Genomic DNA, 24,724 nt, shown 5'->3' with positions numbered 1-24,724 from the left:
ACCTTGCTAACAACGAGGAGTGTGGAAAAACAAACAAACCAACCAAAAAAAAAAAAAAAAAAACCAGCAGGTCCCACCAGTGGTGACCAGAAGGGCCCGGTTCCTTCTTTTAAGGCGGATTTTTAGGCCCCAGGCCATCCCACCGCCCTGCCGGGGTAGCTGAGGGAAGGCTGGGGGCTGAGCCTTGCCCCGGCTCATCCCGGGGCGCCCCACAGGGCTCAGGGCCGCGGGGAACCCCCTTTGCCCTGCCGAAAACAGCCCGGGGAGAGGCCGCAGGGGCGGCTGGCAGGCAGCCCGAGGCAGGCGGCCGGGCAACGAGCTGGGGAAGCTCCGGGAGCCGCTCCGAGCCCCGGGGGCTGCGGCGGCGCTCTCCGGGCTGCTCGGGGCGCTGTGGCTCCGCGGTGCCTCACGCTGCCCGGCGTGTGGGGCCGGAGGGCGGCGGGCAGCCCAGCCCGCCCGTCCCTCCCTGCCGCCGCCATGGTGTCGTGCGGGGCCGTGCAGAGTTTTCTTTTCGAGTACGACACCCCCCGCATCGTCCTGATCCGCAGCCGCAAAGTGGGGCTCATCAACCGCGGGGTGCAGCTCGCCATCCTCGCCTACGTGATCGGGTGAGCGGGGGGGGGCTCGGCGTTGGGGGGCGGCCGCTGTGAGGGAGGAGGGCGGGCGGCTCCTCGTGGGAGCCCCGAGGGGCTGAGGGGGCAGGACGGGCCGGCCTGGGGCTGCCCCAAAGGCGGAGGGCTCCCCGGGGTTGAGGGGAAGGAGCCGGCGGCTGCCCGAGCCCCCGGTTCTGTCAGGGAGGCGCTGGGAGGGCGGGAAGCGACCCCCGGGGCGCTGAGGGGAGGCCGAAGCCCTGGGTGCTGGGGAGGGCTGGGGTCGTTCCTGAGGAGAGGGAGCCCGTGAGGCGTTTTGGGGGAAGAAATGTGGGGTGAGCTCCAGGAATAGGTCAGACGTGTGCCTGTTGGTGACGGTAAGCGGGTCTTCGCTGCTTCGAATCATTTATCAGAAGGACGTAAATGGCGTAGAAAGTTTGGAGAAGGGTTGGTGGCTTTCCTTCCCACCTGTCGCCAGGTCACAGCGTTTTATAACATATAAAAGCTCTTACGAGGCAAAGAGCGTTGTGTTGTGAGGAAAGACCTGACAACCAGGTGGCGGACAGCCTGCCATAAGAGAGACCGGGGAGGCAGCCGGTCGATGTTTTACTGACAGGAGTTACTCCCGCGGTGTGGCCCCATCCCTAGGAGCAGGGAAAAACCGGGGCAGCCCTTCCTGCTCACGGGAGCAAAGGTTGTGTTTTGTGTGCCTGCAACATCCCCTTTGTTTAATGGTTTCTCAGTTTGAATTGCTCCAGTCTGAGAATAGATGAAATATATGTGTAAGCTGTAAAAATTAACCTAATTTGCAGTTGTCCTGAAATGCTTTTTGAGAAGATGGCTCTTTCACTGGCAGCAAAGGGTGTGAGTGTGTAGCTTTTACAGTAAGTGCCAGTGGAAACCTGAAAACTGTAATCATTTAAGGCATGTAGTTGGGAAAAGTCACTAACTGGTCATCCTGAGAGTTGCTTCCTTGCATCCTTGCTCCTCTCCTCTCACTAGCAGGGGGTTTCTGCAGCGCACTCTCTGGCTCTTTCTCATTCCTTCACACAGCTGGTGAAAGGAAATTTCAGCCTGTTCTCATTTAATACCTAAATAAAAAGCCAAAAATAGATGGTGTGGACCAGAACCGAAGGGCCTGACCCACCGCCTCCTAGACAGCAGTAAGGACCATCCTGACTGCACCGAGTTGAAGTGACATTTGCGTGGCGATTGTAGTGGAGGTCGTGCCAGAGCCCTGTGATGTTTCCCCTCTTGTGAACTGATCTTCACCTGTGGGAGTGGGAGGACGTACATACAATTATGCAGTAATGAGACACTGCCAAACCACTTAAAAAAATCAGAAGGGAGATTGCTGATCCTGTGACTTTATAGCAAAACACTCTGAAACTATATGGACCTGCCTTTTCAGGTTACACATGAAAAAAGGTGAAATTCCCACTGCCTGTGCTAATTTCTGGGTTTAGCTGTTTTTTTGTTGTGTGGTATGTGGTTTGATTTTTTTTTATTTTTTTCTTGCAATCCCTATCTTGCAGCTGGGTCTTTGTGTGGGAGAAGGGCTACCAGGAAACAGACTCTGTGGTCAGTTCTGTAACCACAAAGGTGAAAGGAGTAACGCTGACAAACACATCCTCCTTGGGAGCCAGGATCTGGGATGTAGCAGACTATGTCATCCCTCCTCAGGTATGAATCACTTTCACATGCAGAGGGTGGGTTTTCTAAGAAACAGCTGCTGCTCTGCCAAAATCCACTGAGGTCTGGAGCAGCTTTTGCTTCAGCATGGCCTTTATACAAGAGAACATAGCAAATAAAGCAGATTAGGAATCTTGTTTCAAGAAAAGTGTGTATGTGTGTGTGTATATGCATACGAGGGAGAATTTTGCAGACTTCAGGAAAAACTTGTGGCAATAACCACATCCTCCCTCTTAGTCTCAAAGGCAAACAATTCAAAGATAAGTTGTTGGCAGAAGCCCCAGGAATAGCCTGCCACTCATCTGATCCGGAACTGAACAGGAGGTATTGCTGTAGTTACTGATTGACGGTATGTCTGCAGGAATCTGCGCTGCGTGGGCAGTACGTGGCCTTCAGGGTTGGCAGGCATGGCCAAGCTGCTAGTTGTGGGTCACTCTGTCTGCGTCGGTTGTGGTGCAGAAAAAAAGTGAGAGTATTCAGCCAGTTTTTGGCTGAGTGATCATATTTGCATATTAATGGAGCAGGAGCAAACAACAGATCCCAACTCATATAGATCTGAAAGTAATGGAAGTGGTGTTCACTGCAGAAACAAACCAAGACTGGTAAAATATTCGGTAGTTATATTGAAAAAAAAAAGGAGAGCTGTGAACTAACTTGCAGCTGGATTTTTATTTCTGCTCATGCCTTATAACTCCCAGAATAGCTCTGTGATTTGTTTTCATATTGTAAAGGAGGGGCCAAGTGGGAGGACAGAAAGGGTTGCTAGTCCCACATTCCTTCCTCTGCCCAAAGGCAGTGGCATCAGGCGATACTCGTGGGATCCTGCTCCTTTATTGCTATACCTGCACTGTCCAAAGCAAGCCCCCTCTGCGGGACCATCTCAGCTCTGTCAGTAAAGACATTTTGATATTTGGGGCAGCGCCTTGGATATGCTTTGCATAGTATTGTCGCTCTTAAATTTCCTTCTTGCTTTGCATGCTCAGGAGGAGAACAGCGTGTTTGTCATGACCAATGTGATATTCACACTAAACCAGACCCAGGGCCAATGTCCAGAGGTAGGTACAGGATCTGCTTTAATCCTACGTGGTGTGGTCAGGAGCGTGGGGAGGGAGGGTTTGTGGAGTTTTGTTTAATTGTTGTTCCTGTCCAGCTTCCAGATGATAAAACAGAGTGCGGCAAGAACAACAGCTGTGTTCCAGGATATGTCAGCACCCACAGCAATGGTAGGAAACTTGCTGCAAGGGCGCGTTCATTCTCTGTTGTAATATCGCTGCGCTGTGCCCACTCTCCTGTGAAGGAAGCAGAATTCCACTTGAGTCTCCTTGTTCTCATTCTTTCCTGCCTAAGAGAACTGAAAAGGAAGCTCACATTTTTCTTCCAGGGAAGAGCAGATGGGCTTAACTGTGTTGGGTGGATGCTGGCTGGGTGTGTGCTTTGATGAGTGTGAAACAGTGTGAGGTCTTTTTCAAGACCTTGAGTCTGTGAAGCAGTTTCACATACATAGATGAGGATTTGACTCGGAAAAGGCTTCTTTCTCTGAAATTGTGCTAGAAGTTGCAATGGAAGATAACGAGGGGTTAGACAGTGGCACTTCCCTTCTGAGCAGACTGCTTTCACCTTACAGAGTGAGGAGACATCGCAGGGCAGATACTGCCCCTTTACTTTTCCTTGGGAGTGTCTCCACTCACATGTCTTTCCAGGCATCCAAACTGGGAAATGTGTAAATTACAACGACAGCATCAAGACCTGTGAAGTCTTTGCATGGTGCCCCGTGGAGGATGACTATCACATACCCAAGTGAGAGCTGTCTTCTTACTCTGCGTTGGCCCTCCTGAGAGGAGGCCAGCAGTACACAGCTGGTTTCTGCCACAACCAGTGGTTTTTCCTTATGTGTTACTGTTGGGAAAAGCTAAAGAGGTTATCACCAAAGTGACAAAGTGACTGCAGTGACAGAGACCTTGTTTGTGAAAATATAAATGAAACTTAATTTACTTTTTCTATTGTTTTGCAGGCCGGCGTTCCTGCAAGGAGCTGAGAACTTCACCATTCTGGTGAAGAACAATATTTGGTATCCCAAATTCAACTTCACCAAGTAAGTAGTGTGTGAGGCATTGCGCTGCCTGGCCTCCCGGACAGTAGAGGGGAGCTGGAGAAGCGGAAGATGCAACAGATCTTCTCTCTCTGTTCCCTTATAGACGAAATATCCTCCCCACTATCAACTCCACTTACCTCAAGAACTGCATCTATGACTCCCAGACAGATCCCTTCTGCCCTATCTTTCGTCTAGGGAAAATAGTTGAAGCTGCAGGGCAGAACTTCCAGGAGATGGCCGTGGAGGTATTTGGCAGACCTTTCTCTCGGGTGTGTAGGATAGGAGCAGTAAGTAATTGTCCCCCCGTGCCTGGTGGCATGAGCCATGGGACATGGATTAGCTGCAAAACGGAGAGCTGCCCTGGCCAGAGGGAGTGGAGTCAACTCTACTTAGCAATATTTGGCCTTGGCTGCCTTGGGTGGGAATATGTGCAAGGTTCTTCTGTAGCAGTGGGAAGGACTGACTGGGACTGCGACACGGGCCAGTAATCGGGGTCCTGGTCAGCCCAGAGCCCTGTGCAAGGCTGCCCGGGCTCTTGGACTGCTCACCAGCTCCTCTCCTCCGCTCTGCAGGGTGGAGTCATGGGGTTGCAGATCAAATGGGACTGCAACCTTGACAGAGCTGCTTCCCACTGCGTGCCGAAATATTCCTTCCGGCGCCTTGACAACAAGGACACTGCCCACACCGTCTCGCCCGGGTACAACTTCAGGTAATGTGGCAATGGAAGGGACCCCGCTGTCCCTGTGGCTCTGTCTGCCATCGGCACGGTGTTGCAGGCTGCCTGTGCTCCCCTGGCAGTTGCAGGTAGTCCCTGGACTTTCTCTGATGCTGCAAAACTTATTTGGAGGTTTTCTCTGATGCTGTGAAATGTAGGGGGCAGGGAGCACGGGGGTGGGAGGCTGAAGGGCCTCCTTCACTGTACAAGGCGAGGGAAAAACTAACCTCTAGAAGGTGTCTCTGTCAGTCAAAGGCCAGATCTGCACCAGGAGCATCCTTCTGGTGTATACCACCACGTACACGTGCTGGTCAGTATGGGTAGGTTCAGTACCACCAGTAAAACAGTTCGAGTGCAAAGCTGGGCAGCTGATTGCACCCAGGCTCAGAGCTGTGATGTGGATTGGTCACCTTGCCAAGATCCCTGCAGCTGTCCTGCTCATGAGGAAACAGCTCAGGGCTTGGCTTGGTTCTGGTCTCACCAGCTCTCAGTTAGCAGAGGGAATCGCTTTTGGTAGAACTCGTGTGAATTTGCTGCCAGCCAGGGCCATGATTTCGGGTCTGCAGTCCCTCGCTCGAACAGGAGCCGAGGAGGAGGATTGCTTCATGGTGTGGCGGGAGGCTGCTGCCGTGCAGACAGAGCACGTCTGTGTTTGGGAGGTGCCAGGCCTGCAGGTATTGGGGTGTCAGACAGGCTGGAGGGTATCGCGGCCCAGCTGGTGCAGGCTCTGAGATGCTCTTGCTAATTGCAGACCATGGTGCCTCCCCTTACCAATCCTTCCTGTTCTCTTCTACCCTCTTCTGTGCTTCCTCCTGGCTTAGTGAACCATGTGACGGAGTAAGTCTAATCTCACTTATTTGATCATATTCCTGTTCCGTGTCATTTGCGGGCGAGTCACGTTGTGTGGGACAAGGAACCGCCTCTGTGTGCCGAGCTGAGCTGTGCTGTGCTGCCTCCCTCGCTGCCTGCTCCCGGCCCTGCCCTCTTGTGGCTGCTGTGCTCCTGCGGCCTCCTGCTTGCCTCTGTCGTGAGGGGCTGATTCTCAAGTGTGGCTGAATTTCTCCCCATCTGTCCTTCCACCCACCTAACTTCCTCCCTTCCCTATGCTTTAGAAGTCTCCTGACCGGGCTGCTGCTAACTGCAGTCTTAAACTTGCCTCTTCTTGGCTTTTCTCCTGTATCTGCTTGCTTGCATGTAAACTCATCCGTGGAAGTACAAATGTTTAGCCCATCCTTTCGGGATGGGGAACACACGTGGATGCTGCATGAAAATCACATGAGGAACCTCGGCATTTCCAGCTAAGCTCTGACCTACCTTTTTTTTTTTTTTCCCAGATTTGCAAAATACTACAAGGATAGTAGTGGCCTTGAATCACGGACACTTGTCAAAGCCTATGGAATCCGCTTTGATATCATAGTGTTTGGAAAGGTAGGGCAACTTCATTCCTGGAGGTTGTGGGGTGAGGGCGGTCAGAGATGCAGAAAAAACATACTCAGCCTTGTGACTGTCTTCCAGGCAGGAAAATTTGATGTAATTCCTACAATGATTAACATTGGCTCTGGCTTAGCGCTGTTTGGCGTGGTAAGTGACACTGCAGTAGGACTGAATTTTGGGTTAAGGGCTGAGTTCTGAGGATCGTTGCCTTAAATTCTTCCAATCATCTCCACTAGGCAACAGTGCTGTGCGACCTTGTTGTCCTAAACTGCATGAAGAAGAAATACTACTATCGGGAGAAGAAATACAAATATGTGGAGGATTATGAAATGGTAAGCATCAATGAAGGCAGGGTGAGATGCTTCCTCCTCTGATTCCGAAGGCGTTCTGAAACAGGATGTACAAAGTCCACATCAAACACAGGCTTTGTACCACAGCTGTGAGGAAACTTTGTCTTCCTCAGAGCAGCTCATTTTTACTTCAGAGCTGTTGTGAGGAGAAGCACTAGAAAAAAATATTGTTGTGTTTTCTGGGCAACCACTCTCAGAGAGGGAAGTGGATGTTCACGAACTTGTGCTCCCACCACATCTCTCTTCTGGGTTGCCATCCTTGGCAGTTGCCTCCCGCAAGCTGCAGCCAGGAGTTCTGCTGCTATCAAATCCCCCCAGAGCCTTTGGAGGCTCCTGCTGCTGCAAGCAGATGCATCCCCTGGGCAGGTGTTTTCCGAGACCAGAATGCTGATGGCCAGTTCCGCTCCCCCTTCAGGAGCTAAAGGATCCATCTGGCCGGTAGGGCTCAGCCCTCCTCTTGCCTCCGGTGGGGTTGCTTGGCTGGTGCTGAGGGCAGAGCTGTGCTCTGCAGCCCTGTGCTTGGTGGGCAGTGCAGAAAAAGGAGGAGTTCTGAGTCAAAAGACCTGCTGCCACTGGCACTGTAAAGTCTGAGTCCAGTAGCAGAAAGTAGATCGCCTGTGCAGAGAGGGTTTTGCGTGAGAGGAAGCGGAAGAATAGTTTTCTGGCAGATAAACGTAATCTCTGATCTTTGCAGGGAGACTGCGAGACATATGGAACCAACTCCTGATCTCCTGCTGCTGCAGCACCAGCTGCTGCTGTGAACTGATGCTGTGAATGTTTCCCTGACCCTGCTGTGAGACCCGCCCTCTCTTCCTGCGAAGGAAGGAGGGAACAAACCTAAGAAAGGGATGTTCTTCACTACTAGCCACCTTTTGCTAGCCAGAACCAACCCCCAGAGGGGGGAACTGGATCTCTCTGTTCTTTCCAGGTTAACGGCACTAAGCACATACAGAGCCTTGTGGTTTTGTGCCAGACCTCTGCACCAGGCAAGCCTGGGATAATCATTGTCATTTCAACAGTCCTCCTTTCCCTGAGCTCGGTGGTAGCAGAGGCTCTTCCTTACAGCAGCCGTGGCTCCTGTCATGTGTTGCTTAACATTAGGAGAGCAGTTATCACTTTTCCTCACCATGAGGGATTGTGATGTTTAGGTGAGACTACCTTCTATTTAATTGTCTCTAAGCTCCAGTGGCCACAAACTGAGATAAAGCGGTGCCTGATTCCGTTGTGCTATGGTACGTGGCTTCCTGGTTACAGGATTTATTTTCTGTTTTGTCTGTTTTATGCCACTATGCTAAAATTTGCTTTCTTTTTTTAATAAAATGTTAGCTTCTATCATCGCTCTTGGAGTCCTGGAAGCTGGGTTTTGTTTTGTTTCATTTCATTCTTGATGTGCCTGCTGCTGCTCTGAGTACCAAGCTGAGAATAACAACTCATATGGTGTCTTTCCAGGAGTCAGCTCTCCAGCCTGTGCACACGAATAGCCCTCACATCATTCGCATTGAGATCCACCCTGACCTCCTCCTTGCCCAAAATCCCCAGTAACGGTACAGCACCAGACTTCAGTAACATAGGAAGGAGCTTTCAGACTCCTTTTTCAACCAGCAAACCTCATAGTTTGATAAAGACCAGTCAAACAGGATAATTGTTCCCCTTAATCAACTAATTCAGGGTGTGGTTGCATGTCATTTATTTCAACTTGTACAGAGAAGCTTGAACAGCTGTGTGGAAAAACACTTAGTTGTTTTCTTAGGTAACATAATTTAAAAGTGGTAAATACACAGTATTTAAACTTGATACACCTGATAAAGTTAAATGCATAATAAAGGGGTAAGAATGAAACACAAGCCTTGGTCATTAAACAAACCGTATAAAAATTTGCCAATATTCAGGACTCTAGAAAAGAAACAGATCAGTTGCCTGATAGGTAGGAGGGGACCACCAAGAAAACTACTCAGCACAAGAGGCCTGGTTTCCCCATAGCACTTTCCTGTGTGCTTTCAGAGCCCAGAAGTACCCAGCATTAACCCCACAGTCAGCACTGGGCTCGCTTGAAAGGAGGGGAATTGGGGAAATCAAGCTGTAGCCCAGTTCCAAGGCACAAGCAAAATGTTTACTTCACTATAAGAAAAAAAGCGAGCTTTATTACTAAGGAACAGCAGACAGGGAACTGGGCAGATTGAAACATACAGTACAGCTTCTCTAACAGGTCATGCATTGAGATACATCTTCCTCACACACCCAAGCTTTACGCTTTCAACAGAACGAATCAACAAGAAAATCTACATCGAGTTTCTTTTGGAAACGTGCATTTGGCTGCAGCCTTACCAGAGCTGGCACTGAGAGACAAGCCTTTTGCAGAGCACCTTCGGGAAGTGCTGAGCCTTAGGATCCGTACGAACCAAGCCCACACCGGCCATAAGACACCGATCTATGCTAGCATCTGAGTCCCAGTAACTGTGACTGGGCATCGAGGAACTGGTGGAGGTTCTGTTCAGAAGCTGCATTGCACCTGGCAATCCTGTTTGGTAAATTTAAACTGTCTTGCTAGGCACCTGCCAAATCACCAGCTGGAGACGCTCAGCATGGAGCATCGCTACAGCTCACTCACCTCGAACAAAAACACACCACACACATCACTACGCACTAGCTACAAGTAATCAGATCCCCTTTTTTTTTATTATTTTTTCCTTTTTTTTTTTCCCTCAGAATAAGTCCATTTACAAGGTTATAGAACCAAGCTGCCCACTCCCAATCATCGTTTCCACGATGAACAAATCCTGTTCAGAGACAGGGGAGGAGGCAGCTGGCGTAGTGCTGGCACCCAAGTTACCTGTTTGGTTTTCCCATAGCTGAAGCTGCAGGGCTTTGGCATAGCCTTGGACGAAAAACGGCAGGAAAACATGGCCCCGAATTCCACCGTCCTGCTCCCACATCACAAACCAGAGGCACTGGTTTTGGAGAGAGGCCAGCAGCACAATCTTTCGGTAATGAATTGCGACCTAAGGCGAGCATCGCTTCAGGTGATCAAAAGACGTACGGGGCAGTTTGTGTAGGCACCTCTGTGCTCACTAACACCACCCGACTTCAACAAGGACCGGTCAGAGCCAGGACTTACTGGGCCAGGTCCGACCGCAGCCAAGAGCCTCAGCGCTCTGCTGCCAGCGGCGCCCAAGGTGACGGAAGACAAGGGAACAGTCACATCCTAAAAGCCTACAGCAGGGCAGCTGTGGCCCGGTCAGCGGGCAGCCATCCCACCACTCCTAACACTCCTTCGGTTTCCTACAGCACCCTCAGGGCAAAGAGTTCAGCCTAACCGTCCCTCGCGCGCTCGGGATGTTTGGATCCTCCTCTCCCAGCAGAACCGCATCAGTCGCGAGGCTGAGACAAGAAGTCCGACCTTCTCCTCCCGGCCCCCCGCTCCAGCCACAGGACAGCCGTACTTACCCGGACCCCTTCGCTCAGCCAAACCCTGATCTCCGCCAGCTCACCTACACGCTGCCGCTCTCCAGCTTTGTCCGAGCACAGAGACCTTGTGAACGTGAGTCCAGAAGCCAGAGTCTCTCTCACTACACTTTTTTTTTTTTTTTTTTTTTTCCCAACAAGCACCGCAAAATGATCAGAGAAATCTGACTGCAGGTGAAGGAGCTCTTCATAAGAAACAATCCATGAATTAGGTATACGCTTAATTTACTAACAAGCCTCTGATCCACAGGCATTCACAAATTACTGGTAACGAACTTGCAAAAAGTACACAGCATTGGCCCCAAAATCCAAATGAAGAGTTTGGAAAACAAAGGTTTCTTTGAAAATTACTAGCTAATCTAAGTATTTCATTAAGATCTTAAAGTCTAAGCAAGCCCTAAATCTATACTTAAAAAATAGCGTAAGTTGTATTATTTTTAATTGTAGTAAACCATGTAATGTACATGGAAGTGAAGGATTTTACCCTGAATTTTATATTTACTAGTATAGCTATCTAGATCAAGTAAAAGATTTAGAAACAGACTTGTTAGTGCTTCCTCTGCTGTTCAAAACATTCAGCTAAACACCACCTTTCACTCTTATGTCTGCAGCAAAAGTAGTTCAGACTGAACTTAAGCCCTTAAGTACCTTTTCCTTTCGTATGTGTTGAACTTACCCATTGGCAGTCCCACCAACACCAAGACCTCAGGAGAGGCAGCGTCCTCAAACACTGCAATTAGCCTCACTTTCTGAACGTCCTGAAGATGCTGTTTAATACAACTCGGCTCACGAAAGTAGGCATTCTTAAAAAAAAGTTGAAAAGGTGGGTTTTGCTTTGTTCCCATGCAGTTAAAAAGGTGTCAATTAAAACCAGAACCGAACGACGAGAAATAGATGCAACATTTCTGGCAGGTCATGAACCCTCAAAGTGCGTGAGTGTAGTTTTGTGTCGCGCATGCCGCTCTGCAAAAGCTCCACACTTCTGCACGTGCGCACGAGATGGGCATACAACACCCCTGGGACATTGGCGATAGTGCCTGGAATTTTTTTTGGCATGAAAAACCAGGTAAAAGAAGTTCCAAGCGCTTTTTTTGACTGCATTTTTTTTTTTTGCAATGCGCCGTTGCTGCTCAACACCATCGCTCACCTCTCCGGGATCTGCCAGCACCCTTTTTTTCCCCCACGAGAAGTCTGCGGTCCAAGCAATCAGAGATGTTCAATGGTTATGACGGATACGGTAGTCGGATGTCTTACAACATGCTGCTATGTAAGCTCTACACCCAGCGTTACACTGAAATAGCGCCGCGTCATGCTGCGTTTGGTGTGGGCTCTGTTAATGTCGCTCATCCTCAGCCGCACGCTTTAGAACATGCCCCGGACCGAGTTGCTCAACAGAACCGTAAAGCGGCCGTTCACGAAAGGACTTCCTCCTCTCCCACGTTGGGCAAGTCGTTGCATTTCAGGTTATCTTCACTGCCTTGCTTCCTGCTTTAAAAGGACGGCAAGCGGTTTAAGCCTCCTCCACTGCAACTTGCTTGGGGCAGGGTGAGGAGGACAGAGGGAGGAGAAAGCTGCGTCTGCTCCCATCGCGTTGTTTCGTGGGTGTCTGGAGAAGGACTGGGCAGGCACTGGAACCGGGCTGGAGCTCCCAGTGCTCCTGGCAGTCCCCCTCCCTTGGGACCGCAGGGATAAGTGGCACCGTGGGCAGGTGGGGGGACCCAGAAATATCCCGACCCCGCTCCAGAGGGGTAAAAAAATAATACGCTGCTGTTCAGCCTGCCTGTTCCAGTGCAGAGGAAGAAAACGTGGCTGAGAAAAGAGGCAAACTGAGCCTTGTCTCAGATTTTGGGAGTTGTGGGCGGTGTCTGAGGGCGGCAGGGGTCACCTGGGCTGAGTACAATCACCTCTGGGCAGGACAAGTTTCCAGAGGAGCCACCTAACCCCTGCTGAGCATCTGGTACAAAGCAGAAGGTGACTCCTGCACCTGCACCGTCCCCACCACAGAGCCTTCAGGACCCTGAGCACGTTCCCCCCCACCCCAGCTTCCCGGTCACAGGCTGGAAGCACCAGAAAAAGAAGCTTTGCAGCCCACATGAAGGTCAAGGATCCACGATATCACAAAACCCAGCTCCCCCCAGACCCCATGGAGGAGCTGTGGTCAGACAGAGCACGTGTTAACGTCCTGGCCAGGGCGCAGGGCAGGCCGCGGGCGTCCCACACTTACGGCAGCAGGTTCCCAGGGGCGGACAACGAGCGCTCCTCCCGCCGACTGCCCTCAAACGGGTTCCCGAAGGATCGCTTCCGGATCATCGTTTTAACCAAGATCTGCAAGGCCAGGTTGGGGTTGGTCAGGGTGTTACTGCTTTTGCTTTCATTCAAGAGCAGCAGGAGCACCCAACCCTTGTGCCCAACAAAGGAAACTACTGAAAACAAGATTCAATTTCTTTAAAAAAATAAAATAAATAAAAACACATTTTAAAGTCTCCCACTGCTTAACACAGAGGCTGTATCCTCGTCTGAAAGCCGTGGCACAACAGATGAGGGCGCAGATGACAGCCACGCTTGGAGCGAGGCTGGGCAGGAGAGCAAAACCAAGCGTGGGATCCTTTCCTCCCCCAGGGAAGCAGGTTTCAACAATTCCTGCATCCCGTAACTGCAAATCCCCGTTTGCCCACGGTTACCTGGCTGAAAAATTCATTTCCTCATCCCTTGATAGGGAGAGGGGAAGGAAGGAACCAGTGCGGTTTTCCCTCGGCACCTGGGAACCCCCAGCTGAATTTTTATTGCTTCTCTTCCCTCTCTGGGTTCTCTGCCTGCTCAGCACTGTGCAGTGGGAGCCCTCACGCGTGTGAAATGCCCGTGCCAGCCGGGTCCCGCGGGGAAGGCGTTTATTTTATTCAAGAGCTGAAGCCACGTGCAGCTGGCACTCGAGCGTGACGCCCGCAGTTGGATGCATGGAGATCGGGGGTTGGAGGGAAATTTTGAGGAACAAATGCAAATGGGAAAATTCAAATCTACCTGCAGGCGGTGTGTTATTTAAAAAGGTTCCCAGTAACACACTCCCCTGATTCTCCGTGAGCTGGGCCGAACCCACCTGGGCTCTCAAGGGGGGCAGCAGCGCTGGGTAGCCTGCCCCTGCAGCCAGCGCCCATCGCAGAGGTCACCCCAAACTGGACAAACGGGGAAAACCAACCCTCATCTGCTGTGATCGCTTTAGAGCAAGAGCTGGTTTTTAGTCTCGCGTGGAGCAAGGTACAGTTGCACGTTAAAGTATCTGGGGCTGAAGGACACACACTGGGAGAGAGCTCTGGAAACGGAGCCAGATATGGGCACAGCCCCGAAATGGAAAAGGGGGTTCAAAAGGGCTCCGCTCCTCCTCGAGGGAGCCCTGTACTTCGAGAAGTCAGCCTGGGTGTCTGAAGGCAGACACCGCCACACTGGAGAGCTGCAAAAGCTCATTCACTATTTCTCCTAGAGTACAGGGTAGTGGGCACCCAAGGAGACCAGGAGGTTCAAAACCCGATAGGATTCCTTCTCCGTGCTGTGGTCTCACTGTGGCACTGCCACTGCTGGGTGCTACAGAGAATAAAACCCCTGAGCGTGAGCAGAGATCGAATTCACCGGGAATGGCTGCAGGCAGGGGCTGCCAACGCCAACACCCAGCAAAAACCTGTCTGGGGGAGCAGCAGCGCCAGGGGACAGAGCAGGTCCCCCCGTGCCTGGTCCTCATGCCTGCCCGAAACCCGACCAGACCCAGTCCTAGAGCCCAGGCTCTTTCGCCTGGTTTTTGCTCTTATCCCATGCTTTTGCCCATCGGGCCCGCGTGCCCGCAGGCCGCACCTCGCCCGCACTCACCACGGTGGCCAGGCTGGGGATGTGCTTGACCGAATTCTCCACCTCCTCCTCCGTCACCTCCACCAGGGTGCAGTTCTCATCCTCGGTGGGCAGCAGCTCCGCTCCGTTCTTGGTGACCCAAGGGTGCAACTTCAATGAATAACACAGCCTGTCAGGGACGATTGCCTCTTTTTCGTAACTCCAACCACAAAGGCCTGGCAAACGCATCTCCTCGCCCAAGCTACGGCGCCTGTACCCTTCTGAAATGCGAGGGAGCACGGGAGAGACGCGGCGTCCCGCCTCGGCGCCGTGCAGCGCCGCAACACCGTGTCCCCATGGGTTTTACAGAAGACCTATCGCCACTCTTATCTTACAGAGGGGATTTCCTCCAGACCGCACGCAGGAACAGCCGTGATAGGGAGCCCCATCGAGCCCCAGGCTCGGACCGGAATTAATCCAGGCGGAAACCCCTTTTTCTCCTTGCCCGCACAGCTGGCGTCCCGGGCAGCCGCTGGAGGAGCACGGACCGGTTCGGCAAATCCCCCGCAATCCTTTCCCCCTACCTTCGTCTCCATTTTCTCAGCTTCTCGCCCCTTCCAGGTTCCCGCAGGGGCGAAGGACCAGAAATCTCCTGCCAAAGGCTGTTGCAAGGTACTTGCCTGGTAGCAGAGGAAATACCAGGCTCAGGGGATTTCCGTTGCCTGCGACTTCTGGAGGCACCAAAGGTCCCAAAGCTGAGCGGGCCCCGGAGCAGGGGAAGGAGCTGGGACTTACCTGCCCGGGGGCCCTGGACACATGGGGAGAACCTAGCCTGGCGCGAGCAAACTGAGCCCGAAAAAGCCGAGCGAGGAGAGCCCCACGAAAGTGAAGCCACGGCCACCACCAGGTTTTTAGGTCAGTACCTTAATTTCAGGGACCGAAATCCTCGATTCGGGATTTTTATCCAGCATACGCGTAATCAGATCCTTCAAGAAATCTGTAACTTCTGGCCTTGGGAGAGGAGAGGGGAGAGATGAGACGGGGACCCAGCCCCAGGCATGGAGCTGCTGTCCTCCCCAGACGACCAAAATATCCCTGTTTTGGGCAATGCGGAGCATGGTCCCACATGCACAGAGCTGGGAGAGCCCAAAAAATGGAATCTGCCCAGGATAACAGTGCAGACATGCTTTAAAATAAGGGCCGAGGGTTTAGGGGTTGTGTTTGTTGGGAGCGGGTTGTGGGTTGTTGTTTTTTTTTTGAGTACTTACTGGTCTGGGAACTCCAACGTTTGGGTCTTGATTTTGTTGTGTAAACTCAGGATCCTTTCATCCATAAAAGGACACTGCCGCAAAGAAAAGAGCAGTGAGGAAAGGAACGGCCTCTGAGCAGGAGCAGGGCGGCCCGGTGAGCGCTGGGGGCTCATGGGGTTCCAGGGAGAACAGGGAGACGCTTGTAGGGAAATACTGGAAGGCTTCTTATTATAGCGATGTCTTATTTGAAAAGCCATGAAAATTACATTTGACTAAAAATGGCCGAATTTCTACAACCGCTCCTGTCTCCAAAATCCGGCCAGGCACTGGCTGGATGCAGGCACCAAAACAAAAACAGCACTGCAAAACAGCATTACCTGCCCAAACACGAAGCAGTACAGCGTGATTCCCATGGCCCAGACGTCCAAAGCCTGCGGAGAGAAGAAAGCATCCTTAGACCTGCAACAGCATGTGCAAGGAGGGTTATTAAGGAAAAAAAAATTGCTAATAAATACCTTTCCAGAGAAGATTTTCCTGGTTTCTGAGAGCGTCTCCGGGGCCATGAAGGCGGGGGTGCCCACCGTGTTGGTTAGGAGGGCGTCGGCTCCCTTGAACTCGTTGCTGACGCCGAAGTCGGCGATCTTGACGTGCCCGTCCTCCCCCACGAGGAGGTTGGAAGGTTTGATGTCCCGGTGGATTATCTTCTGATAGTGCACTGCGATCGAACGGAAACGACAGATGCAGCAGAGGAAGGCAGAAGCCAACCCCCCGGGGGTAGGAACAATAAAAATGAGGAACTGCGCGCTGTCCGCACTCACAGTATTCAATGCCCTTGATCAGGTCCTGGAAGTAGAACCGAGCCTGGTCCTCGCTGAGAGGTTTCAGGGTGGGGATTTCCATCACGGGGCTGCAGGGGCAACAGAGGATGGAGCTGGCTCCCGGCCGGAGGTGCCGAAAGTGGCCCCGTGTTAACGTGTCAGGGGGCAAATCAGGAAAACTCACCCTTGCTTCACCAGTTCAAACACTGAAACAGAGAAAGGAACAGTGATTATTGATGAACTACAGGTGCGAGCTCCTGCAAGCATGGTCCCAGCACAAAAGCGATTATTTTAATGGTGAATTTATGAAATATGCCCCACGCACCCTGCAGAGACCCAGCCCCATAAGCAGACACCCTGAGATGGGGGGGGATGGACTGCAGGCACTTACCCATGTACAGGTGGTCCTCGCTGGGGTCATCCAGCACCTGCCAGAAGAAGCAGAAAAGAAATTAGACAATGAAAAAAAAATAAAATCAAGAAGCTGCCTTGCAAGTGAAACGTTGAAATTTATTTATTTTGCATCAGCCACTTCAGTTTTGCACCAAGCCCCCCCAGGAGCACAGGGCGGGCAAGGAGGGGGGTGCTGGCAGGCTGTGAGCTCCCACCCACCCTCGGGTCCTGCTCATGACATTTTAATTTAAAAACACGTGGGTTCGGTCTGCTAATCTCGGAGCTTCAACCCACAAGGTGGGGGAAGAATAAGAGAAAAGATGTAGTTGGAAATAAATATTTAAAACACGCAGGAAGCATCATCTGACTCATAAGCCAAATGAATTCCAGCCTGCCCGTCCTTAATTCTCATTTTTTGTTTCCTCTGGACCGTTTCACGCAGGCAGTGGGTGGTGGGCAGTGCGGCTGCAGAGCCCACGGACACGCCGCTTCCTCCCCAAAACCGATCCGCATCCCCAAAGGAAGCAAATTATTTCTGCACTTCTCCTTCTGCGCAGGAAAGAAAATTATTTGGCGGGGGAAGGAGGGAAGAAAAGACCTTTCATAAGAGGGAAAACATGAATCTGCAACAGGCGGGAGGTGCCGTGGCAATCCCAGCCCCTCCACAGTTTCTCCATCCATGCTGTGTCCCTGCGGCCCGCCCTGCTCACCTCCACCAGCTTCACCACGTTGGGGTGGTCCAGCTTCTTCAGGATGGCGATTTCCTGGTAGACCTGCTCAATGGGCCCCTTGGGCTGCACGCAGCCCTCCGAGGCGCCTTTGGCCCCGCGGGGCGGCGGGCGGCCTGTGGGGAAAGGCAAAAATGGGGTGAGAACGGCACCGAGCCCCCCACGTCCCGGAGGTGCCACCTGCCCTGGAGCTGTCACACCGCCGGGTGCCACTTACGGGGGAAGCCCGCCTGCCTCATCAGCTTCTTTTTGGAGAGAACCTTCATTGCCTGCAAGAAGGGAGAAGCGGTGGGATTTGGGGCAAATTGAGCAAGGGTCAGTGGAGGGGACCTGTCCCGTCCCTGTCCCCATCACCATCCTTGTCCCTGTCCCCGCAGCGTGCTCCAGGAACGTGTGCCACTCACATAGTAGGTGTTATCGTCCTCGTTGTAGGCCAGCTTCACCACGCCGTAGGAGCCCTAGAAAGGGGCACAGCCATGGGAGACCCATCCGAAAAAACAAAAACCAGCACCAAGCCAGGCTCCTCTGCAAACCCCAGGCAATGCCGGGGGTCAGCGAGGAGCACAGAATTCCCAGGAGGACACAGAAAGGCTCAGATACCCCATTTTGTTTGAAAAGGGACAAATAATGATCACTAAAATAAATCAATCAATGGGCACAACCCCAAAAGACCAGCATTGCAGCATGGAGCCAGGGGAGCTGCCACGGAGAAGGGCTAAACTCAACGATCGATGTCACCGGGTTGAAAGCAAGAGCAAAACCAACGCATTCCCACCCCAAACTCCCACCCCATCCCCAAAGCCAGAGAATATTCACCTTCCCGATCTCATCCTTCAGCTTGTACTGGTTGAGCTGGACGCAGTCCTGCGGGGAGAGAGGGTGAATCTGCCAGGAGCCGAGGTGCGCGGCCGCTGCCCTCCACGCCCGGGCTGGCAGCTCCAGGACGGAGCCGGAGAGCTCGGGTTCATCGGCAATAACGCCACGCGGCCACGCGCCGGCTTGTTTAGAGACAGCTAATTACTAACGTCCACTGCCGGGCAGGCGGCGTTGTCCGCTCATGTGAAACCGGAGCACGAAGGGCAGCGGCAGCGATTGGCAGCCCCGGGGCTTTAACGCTTGCCCGGCACCAAATATTTCTGTTTCAACAGCCGAAGCGCTGCCCTGCAGGCGTTTGCTGCCCGTTTGCTGTCGGTGCTGAGAAGGCCGGGGCAGGCAGTACAATTTTTCTCTCCGAGCCTCACTGAGGTCTGTCTTTTTTAAGGGGAAAACCTAAAATCGCTAATTCCTGAATGGAGCTAAAGAGCGAATCTGCGGGCATCTGGGCACAGATTAAGCAGGGCCTGGCTCTGATTTCTGGCTGCTCCGCACCCCACCACCAACCAACTCTCCCAAAACACAGCCTGGCGAGCTGGCAGCACCAGGAATCACAGCCAACCCGTTCTCCCCGCTGCATTAACCCGGGGAGCCATGCTGCCCCCCAGCCCGGGGCTGTCCCCACGGCCAGGGACGGACCAGGACCCCAACACCTTCCCACCACCTGCCTGCAGACTTCATCCCAAAAATACAAGGGAGGGAAGCGGGAGGCGGGGGCGGGAGGCCCGCGGCCTCACCTGCAGTCCCGTGATGGAGACTCGGTTGGACTCCACCGTCGGCCTCCGCGGCAGGCGCGGGGACGAGTGCGGGGACGTCACCGGCGAGTAGGGCAGGGACGGGTAGATAAAGCGCTCGCTGGCGCCGTCGCTGCTGCCGGGCGAGTGCGCAGTGTGCGAGCGCTCCTGCAGGGACAGCTTTCGGCCGGAGAGGTTCAGCTTCGCCCTCGGCTCCCGGCCGTCCTCCCCGGCGGCCGTGCTCATCTCCTCCTCGCTCGCCATCCCCGTCGCCTCGCAGTCGGTCACCACGATGAGCGACTCCATGGCGCGGCGGCGGGCGCTCAGCGGTGGCCCGGGTGCTTGGCTGTGCCCTCCGTCACGGTGCAGGGGCCGGGGGGCCGCGGGTGAGCTGCCGGGGACGCACGAGGGCATGGCGAGGCCGCCGGCCTCATCCTGGCTGCCGGCGGTGCTCCGACGGGGACGTGCGCCTGCGAGCACAGCGTTGCACAAGGGCTGCGTCAGGGCTTGGCGTGGGTCCTGCACCTGTCCTGCTCTCCCAGGAGGTTTTGGGCCTTTCCCTCGTCTACCGGGGGGATCCCGCGTGGGGCAGCTCCCTGAAGGGCTTTTGCACCTAACAAATCAGCTAACGTTCGGTGAAATATCAAGTGGAAGAAACCAGGTGGCACCAGGCAGGGTTCTTCCCCCTTTATCGGCCACCACTTATGCTCTGCTCACCCCCTTTAAGCACCCCCAGGGCACAGCATCACCATGGGAACTCAGCGACCAGGCCCCCGAAGTGGTATTTTACACGGGCAGGATCAGGCCCTGCACTAAGCACACACAGTTCCTGGCTTTCCTCCTCAAATCCCCAGACCTCTGCCAAACTGCCCCCGAACGAAGCTGCTCCCGGGGGCGCGCAGCCACTCACCAAGCGCGGGGTGCAGGATCAGCCCCGAGGCTCAACGCCTCCGCCCACCGCGCCGCATCCACACGTCTTCTCCTCCTCCCTGCTTCCTCCTTGGCAAGAACGGGACTTCTGCACCTTGGAAGAAATGAGAAAGCGATTCCGTTAGCAGCCCATCGTGGGGCCAGCAGCCGCACACGGCAAAGCCACCACCCGTCCCTCCTGCGCCGTGCTGTCGTTTCTAATTTCTATGCTGCCAAGTCACCACGAGCTGCAAATGGATAAAACCACCCCGGAACAGTGCCCAGGACCAGGCTTCACTGGGTTTTCCGCCCGGTTCCTGCACCCCGGCAGGGCTGCAGGTTAAAATTAGCTCCGCTCGGCCGTGCTGAAGTTTCCAGGCTGCACCCGGCGCACGAGCACTCTGGAGCGATTACAGGGCAAGTACCAAACTCAAGCGGTGCCCCCCTCCTCCAGGCTTTCCGAAGGCCAAATTGCCACTTCCAGCCCCGATCTGTAAACCCGAGTTATTTCACCCGGCGCTGAAGCGCGAGCGCAGCCGTGCCGGCACAGCGCAGCTCGCCTCTCCGTAGAAGCGCGAGCAATGCGACAGCTATAAATAAGCCGTCGAACGGCAACAAGGACAAACTATTTCAGAAACGCCGCTCAATCCGCTCCTGGCCGGGGCTTCGCTATTCAAGAAAGCCGGGACCCGCGGGCGCTGCCAGCGAAACCACGGCCGCGAAACTCCCCCGGTGCCACTGGCAGCACATCCCAGCACCAAGACGTATGAAGCCATTAGGACCACGGCAGCACGTTTAAAAGCACGCTCAAAAATACACAAAAAATAATTAGGAACACCCCTCCCTCCCCCCTTGATTTTGCCCCAAATCGGCCCCGGCGGCAGTTTCCATCTGCCCGCATCGCTTTGGGAAGCGCGCCAGGCAGCGTATATAAAAAGCCGTCCCACCGCGCGGGGACGGAGCCCAAACGTCGTGCCCTGTGCCCTGGCTGAGCGCCGCGGCCGCCTGGGCAAAACGCACCAAAAAAGGCAGCGCCGTGGGGGGCCATGGCCAAGTGCCACCCCCGGGGGGGACGCGGCTGTCCCCATCTCCTCCCGACGGCCGCGCGAGAGCCGTCCCGCCGGGCCCCGGCAAAGTGGAGGTGTGAAATAACGCTCGGAAGCGAGCGCGCCCTGGACCACGGAGTTAATTGGCTTGAGCAGGTTAAACAGATCAAGGCCGATTAATTCAAGCAGGCATCCCAGGGCGCTGGGAAGAGGCTAAAAGTCACCCCAGCACCATCCTCCCAACTCCTACAGTGGAGAATAAGTTTTGTTGCGTTTTTTTCTCCTCTGTCTGTATGGAAAAGGGTGGGTGCAGAATCTGGCCTTTCAGAGGACGCTGGGATGCCATTCCCAAGCAAAACCCAAAAGTGAGACCCCAGCTACTGAAGGGATGGGGAATAACCTCTAAGGATAACGCAGCCGGATCGCCTTAATAAGCATTTAGGGACGCTGAGGAGGAGGAAGAGGAGGAGGAGGAAGACAGCCGTATAACCAGCCAGAGGAAAACCAAAATTGACTGTGGGGGAATTAAGCCAAAGGGAGGAAATACAGCCTGGGGGCTTTACCCACCCACCCCCATCGCTGCGCGGGGAAAAGCGGCGCGTTCTGGTGTGAAATCCAGCAGATCCTTACGTAAAAGCAAAAAGCACATGCCACGAAATCCTCAGGAACTGTAGCAGCCTGGTGTATAGGAATGATTTATCGGCCCAGCGTTTGGCTGCGAGCCACGTATAACCCATAGCGGCTGCAGCAGGATTATCGAAGCAATCAGTCTCGCATCTAATTCACCGAGAGGGGCATTAAAGGGAAAGAGGGCCGGGAAGCCTGGGCACCATCCCTCCCTCTCGCACCGCGGCCACGTGGCTTGGTGGAAACGAATGGGGACAAAAGTGGTCCCTGCAAGGGCGAAGCCACCGACACAGCCCGCGTGGCCACCGAGCCACCGAGGTGACTGAGCGGGGTCCCCATGTGGTCCCCGCACCGACGGATGCCAGAGCACTCAGAAACCAACGCCTCGCCCAGGCTGGAAGCAGAGGCAACACCTCCGGGGGTCATTTCTGTCGACATCGTGCCCCTAACCCTAACCCAAGCTGGCCAGGAGTCCCCCAGCGGCATGGGGACACGGCCCAGCCACCCGCAGGTGGGACTGGGTGCTGCCTGAGCCCTGGGGGCACCCACAGACCCTGAACCACTGGGGCGAGGGATGCTCTGAGCCCCTCGCAGCTCCATTTTCACCCTCGCAGTGGAGGCAAGCGATGGCCGCCACCTCCATCCATCCCGCTGGGGGGGGGGGGCGGGGGATCAGCTCACGCGCTGCCCCAAAAAATGACCCAAAAATTACTGATTTCAGCGCAGACCTAAACCAAGGCCGGTTTTCGCTGCAGAGCCTCCCCCCCGCACGTCCCCCCCTGCTCCCACAGCTCTGAGGCTGGAAGTTGCCTGAGGCAGCTCCAGCCGGGCAGAGTCCGGCTGCCTTTTTGCTTTCCGCGGTCCCAGCGAGCGGTGGAAGCGCCGGTGCCAGGAGCAGTGTCATCGGCAGCTACGGGGCATGGAGCACTGCTTCCCTTCCTACGGGCGAGCTCAGACCTTGCCAGAAATCTATTAGTCACCGTAGTATACAAAGCCCATATGCATCCCCGCCTGACTTTTAATGGAAAAAATCTCTCAGCGGCTTCTTCAGAAGTCGGAGGACACCCAAAATAACGAGGTACTGGAAAGAGGCACCCAGCCCCCAGCCGAGGCCGGGTGTCCCCAGGCTTCTCATCGCCCCGGCCCGGGATGGGGTGGGACGAGCTGGGGAGGAAACCACCAAGGCTGGCCGGGAGCACCGTGGGGGCAGAAAACCCAGCGGCAGGTTCCAACTGGAAGAAAAGAGCATCTTTAACGAGATTTTTTTTTTAACGGCGATGATACCGCCTAACGTTGCTTCAGTGGGACACGATGAGCATCCCAAAATGAGAGTGCAAGTGTCAGACCTGGCGTCAGGATGGGCTCAGAGCCCCTCGCCCTATGGCCCCGCACGCTGCCAACACCAATTAAAGACATTGGGGCCGAGCTGGACACAAAACCTCCCCCCAGAATTACCTCCCCGGCCTGGTAAGGGCCGCCTGCCCCTGGTCCATCCGATGCCAGCGCTCCCTGGAGCAGGCTCCGTCCTTCTGCCCCGACCCAAGCCCTGCGCCCACCCCAAGGGCTCGTGGCGGGGGGGGCCAGGAGGGGCTGGGACCCCCAGCCCTGGGGGGCGCGGAGCCGCAGGGCTCCCCTGGGGGTGGCAGCGCCCACGCTGCGAGCGGGACGGGAACTTGGTCCCAAAGGTGAAGCAAGCCTCGCCGCCCTCTGCATGAACCCTACAGGCTCAAGGGAAGCCCAGGGTAACGCCAAACGCCCCCGGACCCCCCCGCAGTGGCCTCCCCTCTGCCCCCAGCCTCCAACCCCAGCTCCGACACCACCACCCCCCCCCCCCCAGGATGCCGCCGGCTGCCACCGAGACCCCCGCACGCCCCGGGGCCCCGCAGCCCGGGATGGGGCAGTGCCAACACCGCTCCTACCCCCCACCCCCCCAAAAAAAAAACCAAAATAAATAATAATAATAAAATAAAATAAATAAAATAACGGCGGAGCCGCGCGCAGGCCGGATCTGCTACCGGGGCGTCCCCCCCGGGCTCGGCTTTGTCTCGGCTTCAGCCGCAACCCCCCCGCCCCCGCCCCGCCCGCAGGCACCGACCTGACCGGGCCGTACCGAGCCGAGCCGGGCCGGGCCGTACCGGGCCGGGCCGCGGGGAAGGGCGCGGCCCCCGGGGGCCGGAGCGGGGCCGCCCGGCGCCGCCTTTGCTTTCGGTTCCGTTCCGGCGGCGAGAGAAGGCGGGAGGGAGGCAGGGAGGCAGCCGGGCACGGAGGCTGGGATGGAGGCTGGAGGCTGGCGGGGAGGCGGGGGGGAGGCCCCGCTCCGCCCCGGGGAAGGGGAGGTTTCCCCCTCCCGCCCCCCCCCCCCCCTCGGGCAGCCGCAGCCTGCCCGCCCCCCACCGCCGGCTGCCGGGCCCTGGGGGCACGGAGAGGGGGGGATAGATATTTTTATTTTATTTTATATTTGGGGGGGGTCCCCAGCTCGGCCTCCCCTGTCCCCCATGTGGAGGTTGCAGACGGGGCTCGGCCCGAGGGGCCCCAGCATCCCTCGGGGAGCCCGGGACACTTTTCACATTAATAAATACGGCTAGATTAATAATAATAATAATTATTATTATTATCCTCCTGCCTCACCTGGCAGGGCTCCAGCAGAGGCAGCTTTGGTCCCAAAGTTGCTTTCTCATCGCTACCAGCCCCACGGCTTAGGGGAGCGCTTCCTGGCACGGTACCTGTCCTCGGAGGTTCTGTACGCTGATGAGGTTCAGCTTTTGTACGGCAGTGGGGGGAAAGGATGGAGCGGGAGAACAGACGAGCAGCCCTGTGCTCAGGGTTCACCCAGCACGCGTGTTTGCACTCACACCGGCGCAACCCCACCTGCCCGTGAAATCCCACGTGGCACCCGAATTGTTTTTTCCCCAAACAAGGATCTAAGTGCTTACAGTCAATGGCAACGCATCAGATACTGGGTTAGTTGCGGTCCTCGTTCATCCACAGATAAAACCAGCGCACGTAAGTTACAGCCAGCACCTAAGGAGGAACACACACGGTAAACGTAGTTCAGCTGAGCTAAGGCTCTTGTTTGCACGTTTTACTTTTCTGAGCCACTCTTTGCACAAGGACGCGCCTAACGCAACAGTGCCGGGACTTTGTACCATTAAACCCTTCCAACTGAACCCTGTTTTCCCCTTCTGCCAGCACCATCCT

The 24,724-nt window shown here is 54.8% G+C and overlaps 2 protein-coding genes across 22 annotated transcripts; one reads left to right on the top strand and one right to left on the bottom strand.

Moving 5' to 3' along the window:
* The first annotated feature begins 80 nt into the window (after positions 1 to 80).
* On the top strand, positions 81 to 8,210 carry P2RX4 (purinergic receptor P2X 4). Of its 3 annotated transcripts, XM_080559542.1 has the most exons (12): positions 86 to 608; positions 2,126 to 2,273; positions 3,266 to 3,337; positions 3,433 to 3,505; positions 3,983 to 4,079; positions 4,294 to 4,374; positions 4,478 to 4,619; positions 4,947 to 5,083; positions 6,424 to 6,517; positions 6,605 to 6,670; positions 6,760 to 6,855; positions 7,568 to 8,210. In XM_080559542.1, the coding sequence occupies exons 1-12, from the start codon at positions 478 to 480 to the stop codon at positions 7,598 to 7,600; spliced, it is 1,170 nt and encodes a 389-aa protein (XP_080415668.1). In that variant the 5' UTR covers positions 86 to 477; the 3' UTR covers positions 7,601 to 8,210. The 3 variants fall into 3 exon arrangements, with proteins under 3 accessions (XP_080415667.1, XP_080415669.1, XP_080415668.1); XM_080559541.1 differs by lacking the exon at positions 7,568 to 8,210 and having other exon boundaries at positions 81 to 608; positions 6,760 to 6,912; XM_080559543.1 differs by lacking the exons at positions 6,605 to 6,670; positions 6,760 to 6,855; positions 7,568 to 8,210 and adding an exon at positions 5,841 to 5,926 and having other exon boundaries at positions 82 to 608; positions 6,424 to 6,497.
* Positions 8,211 to 8,543: 333 nt separating this feature from the next.
* Positions 8,544 to 23,906, bottom strand: CAMKK2 (calcium/calmodulin dependent protein kinase kinase 2). Of its 19 annotated transcripts, none has more exons than XR_013940358.1 (18): positions 23,622 to 23,865; positions 19,855 to 19,968; positions 18,948 to 19,414; positions 18,154 to 18,201; positions 17,742 to 17,795; positions 17,555 to 17,606; positions 17,320 to 17,453; positions 16,608 to 16,644; positions 16,401 to 16,422; positions 16,217 to 16,305; positions 15,914 to 16,113; positions 15,776 to 15,829; positions 15,417 to 15,490; positions 15,072 to 15,159; positions 14,733 to 14,828; positions 14,191 to 14,338; positions 12,560 to 12,660; positions 8,544 to 11,823 (listed from the first exon to the last, which is right to left on the bottom strand). XR_013940358.1 is itself a non-coding variant. In XM_080559527.1 (18 exons), the coding sequence occupies exons 3-18, from the start codon at positions 19,356 to 19,358 to the stop codon at positions 11,748 to 11,750; spliced, it is 1,665 nt and encodes a 554-aa protein (XP_080415653.1). In that variant the 5' UTR covers positions 19,359 to 19,414; positions 19,855 to 19,962; positions 23,622 to 23,906; the 3' UTR covers positions 8,544 to 11,747. The 19 variants fall into 19 exon arrangements, 17 of the variants coding, with proteins under 17 accessions (XP_080415653.1, XP_080415657.1, XP_080415644.1 ...); XR_013940359.1 differs by having other exon boundaries at positions 8,544 to 11,820; XM_080559527.1 differs by having other exon boundaries at positions 14,191 to 14,319; positions 19,855 to 19,962; positions 23,622 to 23,906.
* Between the last annotated feature and the right edge of the window lie 818 nt (positions 23,907 to 24,724).

Source organism: Anser brachyrhynchus (genome assembly GCF_964034855.1).
Source record: "Anser brachyrhynchus genome assembly, chromosome: 17".
NCBI lineage: Eukaryota > Metazoa > Chordata > Aves > Anseriformes > Anatidae > Anser > Anser brachyrhynchus.
The sequence above is the reverse complement of the archived record's forward strand: the minus strand, read 5'-3'. Positions and strand labels throughout refer to the sequence as shown.

Coding starts and splice junctions, on each gene's coding strand:
- P2RX4 (XM_080559541.1), top strand. CDS start 478: ATGGTGTCGTGCGGGGCCGTGCAGAGTTTTCTTTTCGAGTACGACACC. Junction 609..2,125: donor ATCCTCGCCTACGTGATCGG/GTGAGCGGGGGG, acceptor CCTATCTTGCAG/CTGGGTCTTTGTGTGGGAGA. Junction 5,084..6,423: donor TCGCCCGGGTACAACTTCAG/GTAATGTGGCAA, acceptor TTTTTTTCCCAG/ATTTGCAAAATACTACAAGG.
- CAMKK2 (XM_080559527.1), bottom strand. CDS start 19,358: ATGCCCTCGTGCGTCCCCGGCAGCTCACCCGCGGCCCCCCGGCCCCTG. Junction 16,114..16,216: donor GATCAAGGGCATTGAATACT/GTGAGTGCGGAC, acceptor GTTCGATCGCAG/TGCACTATCAGAAGATAATC. Junction 14,320..14,732: donor CTGAGAAAATGGAGACGAAG/GTAGGGGGAAAG, acceptor TATTCATTGAAG/TTGCACCCTTGGGTCACCAA.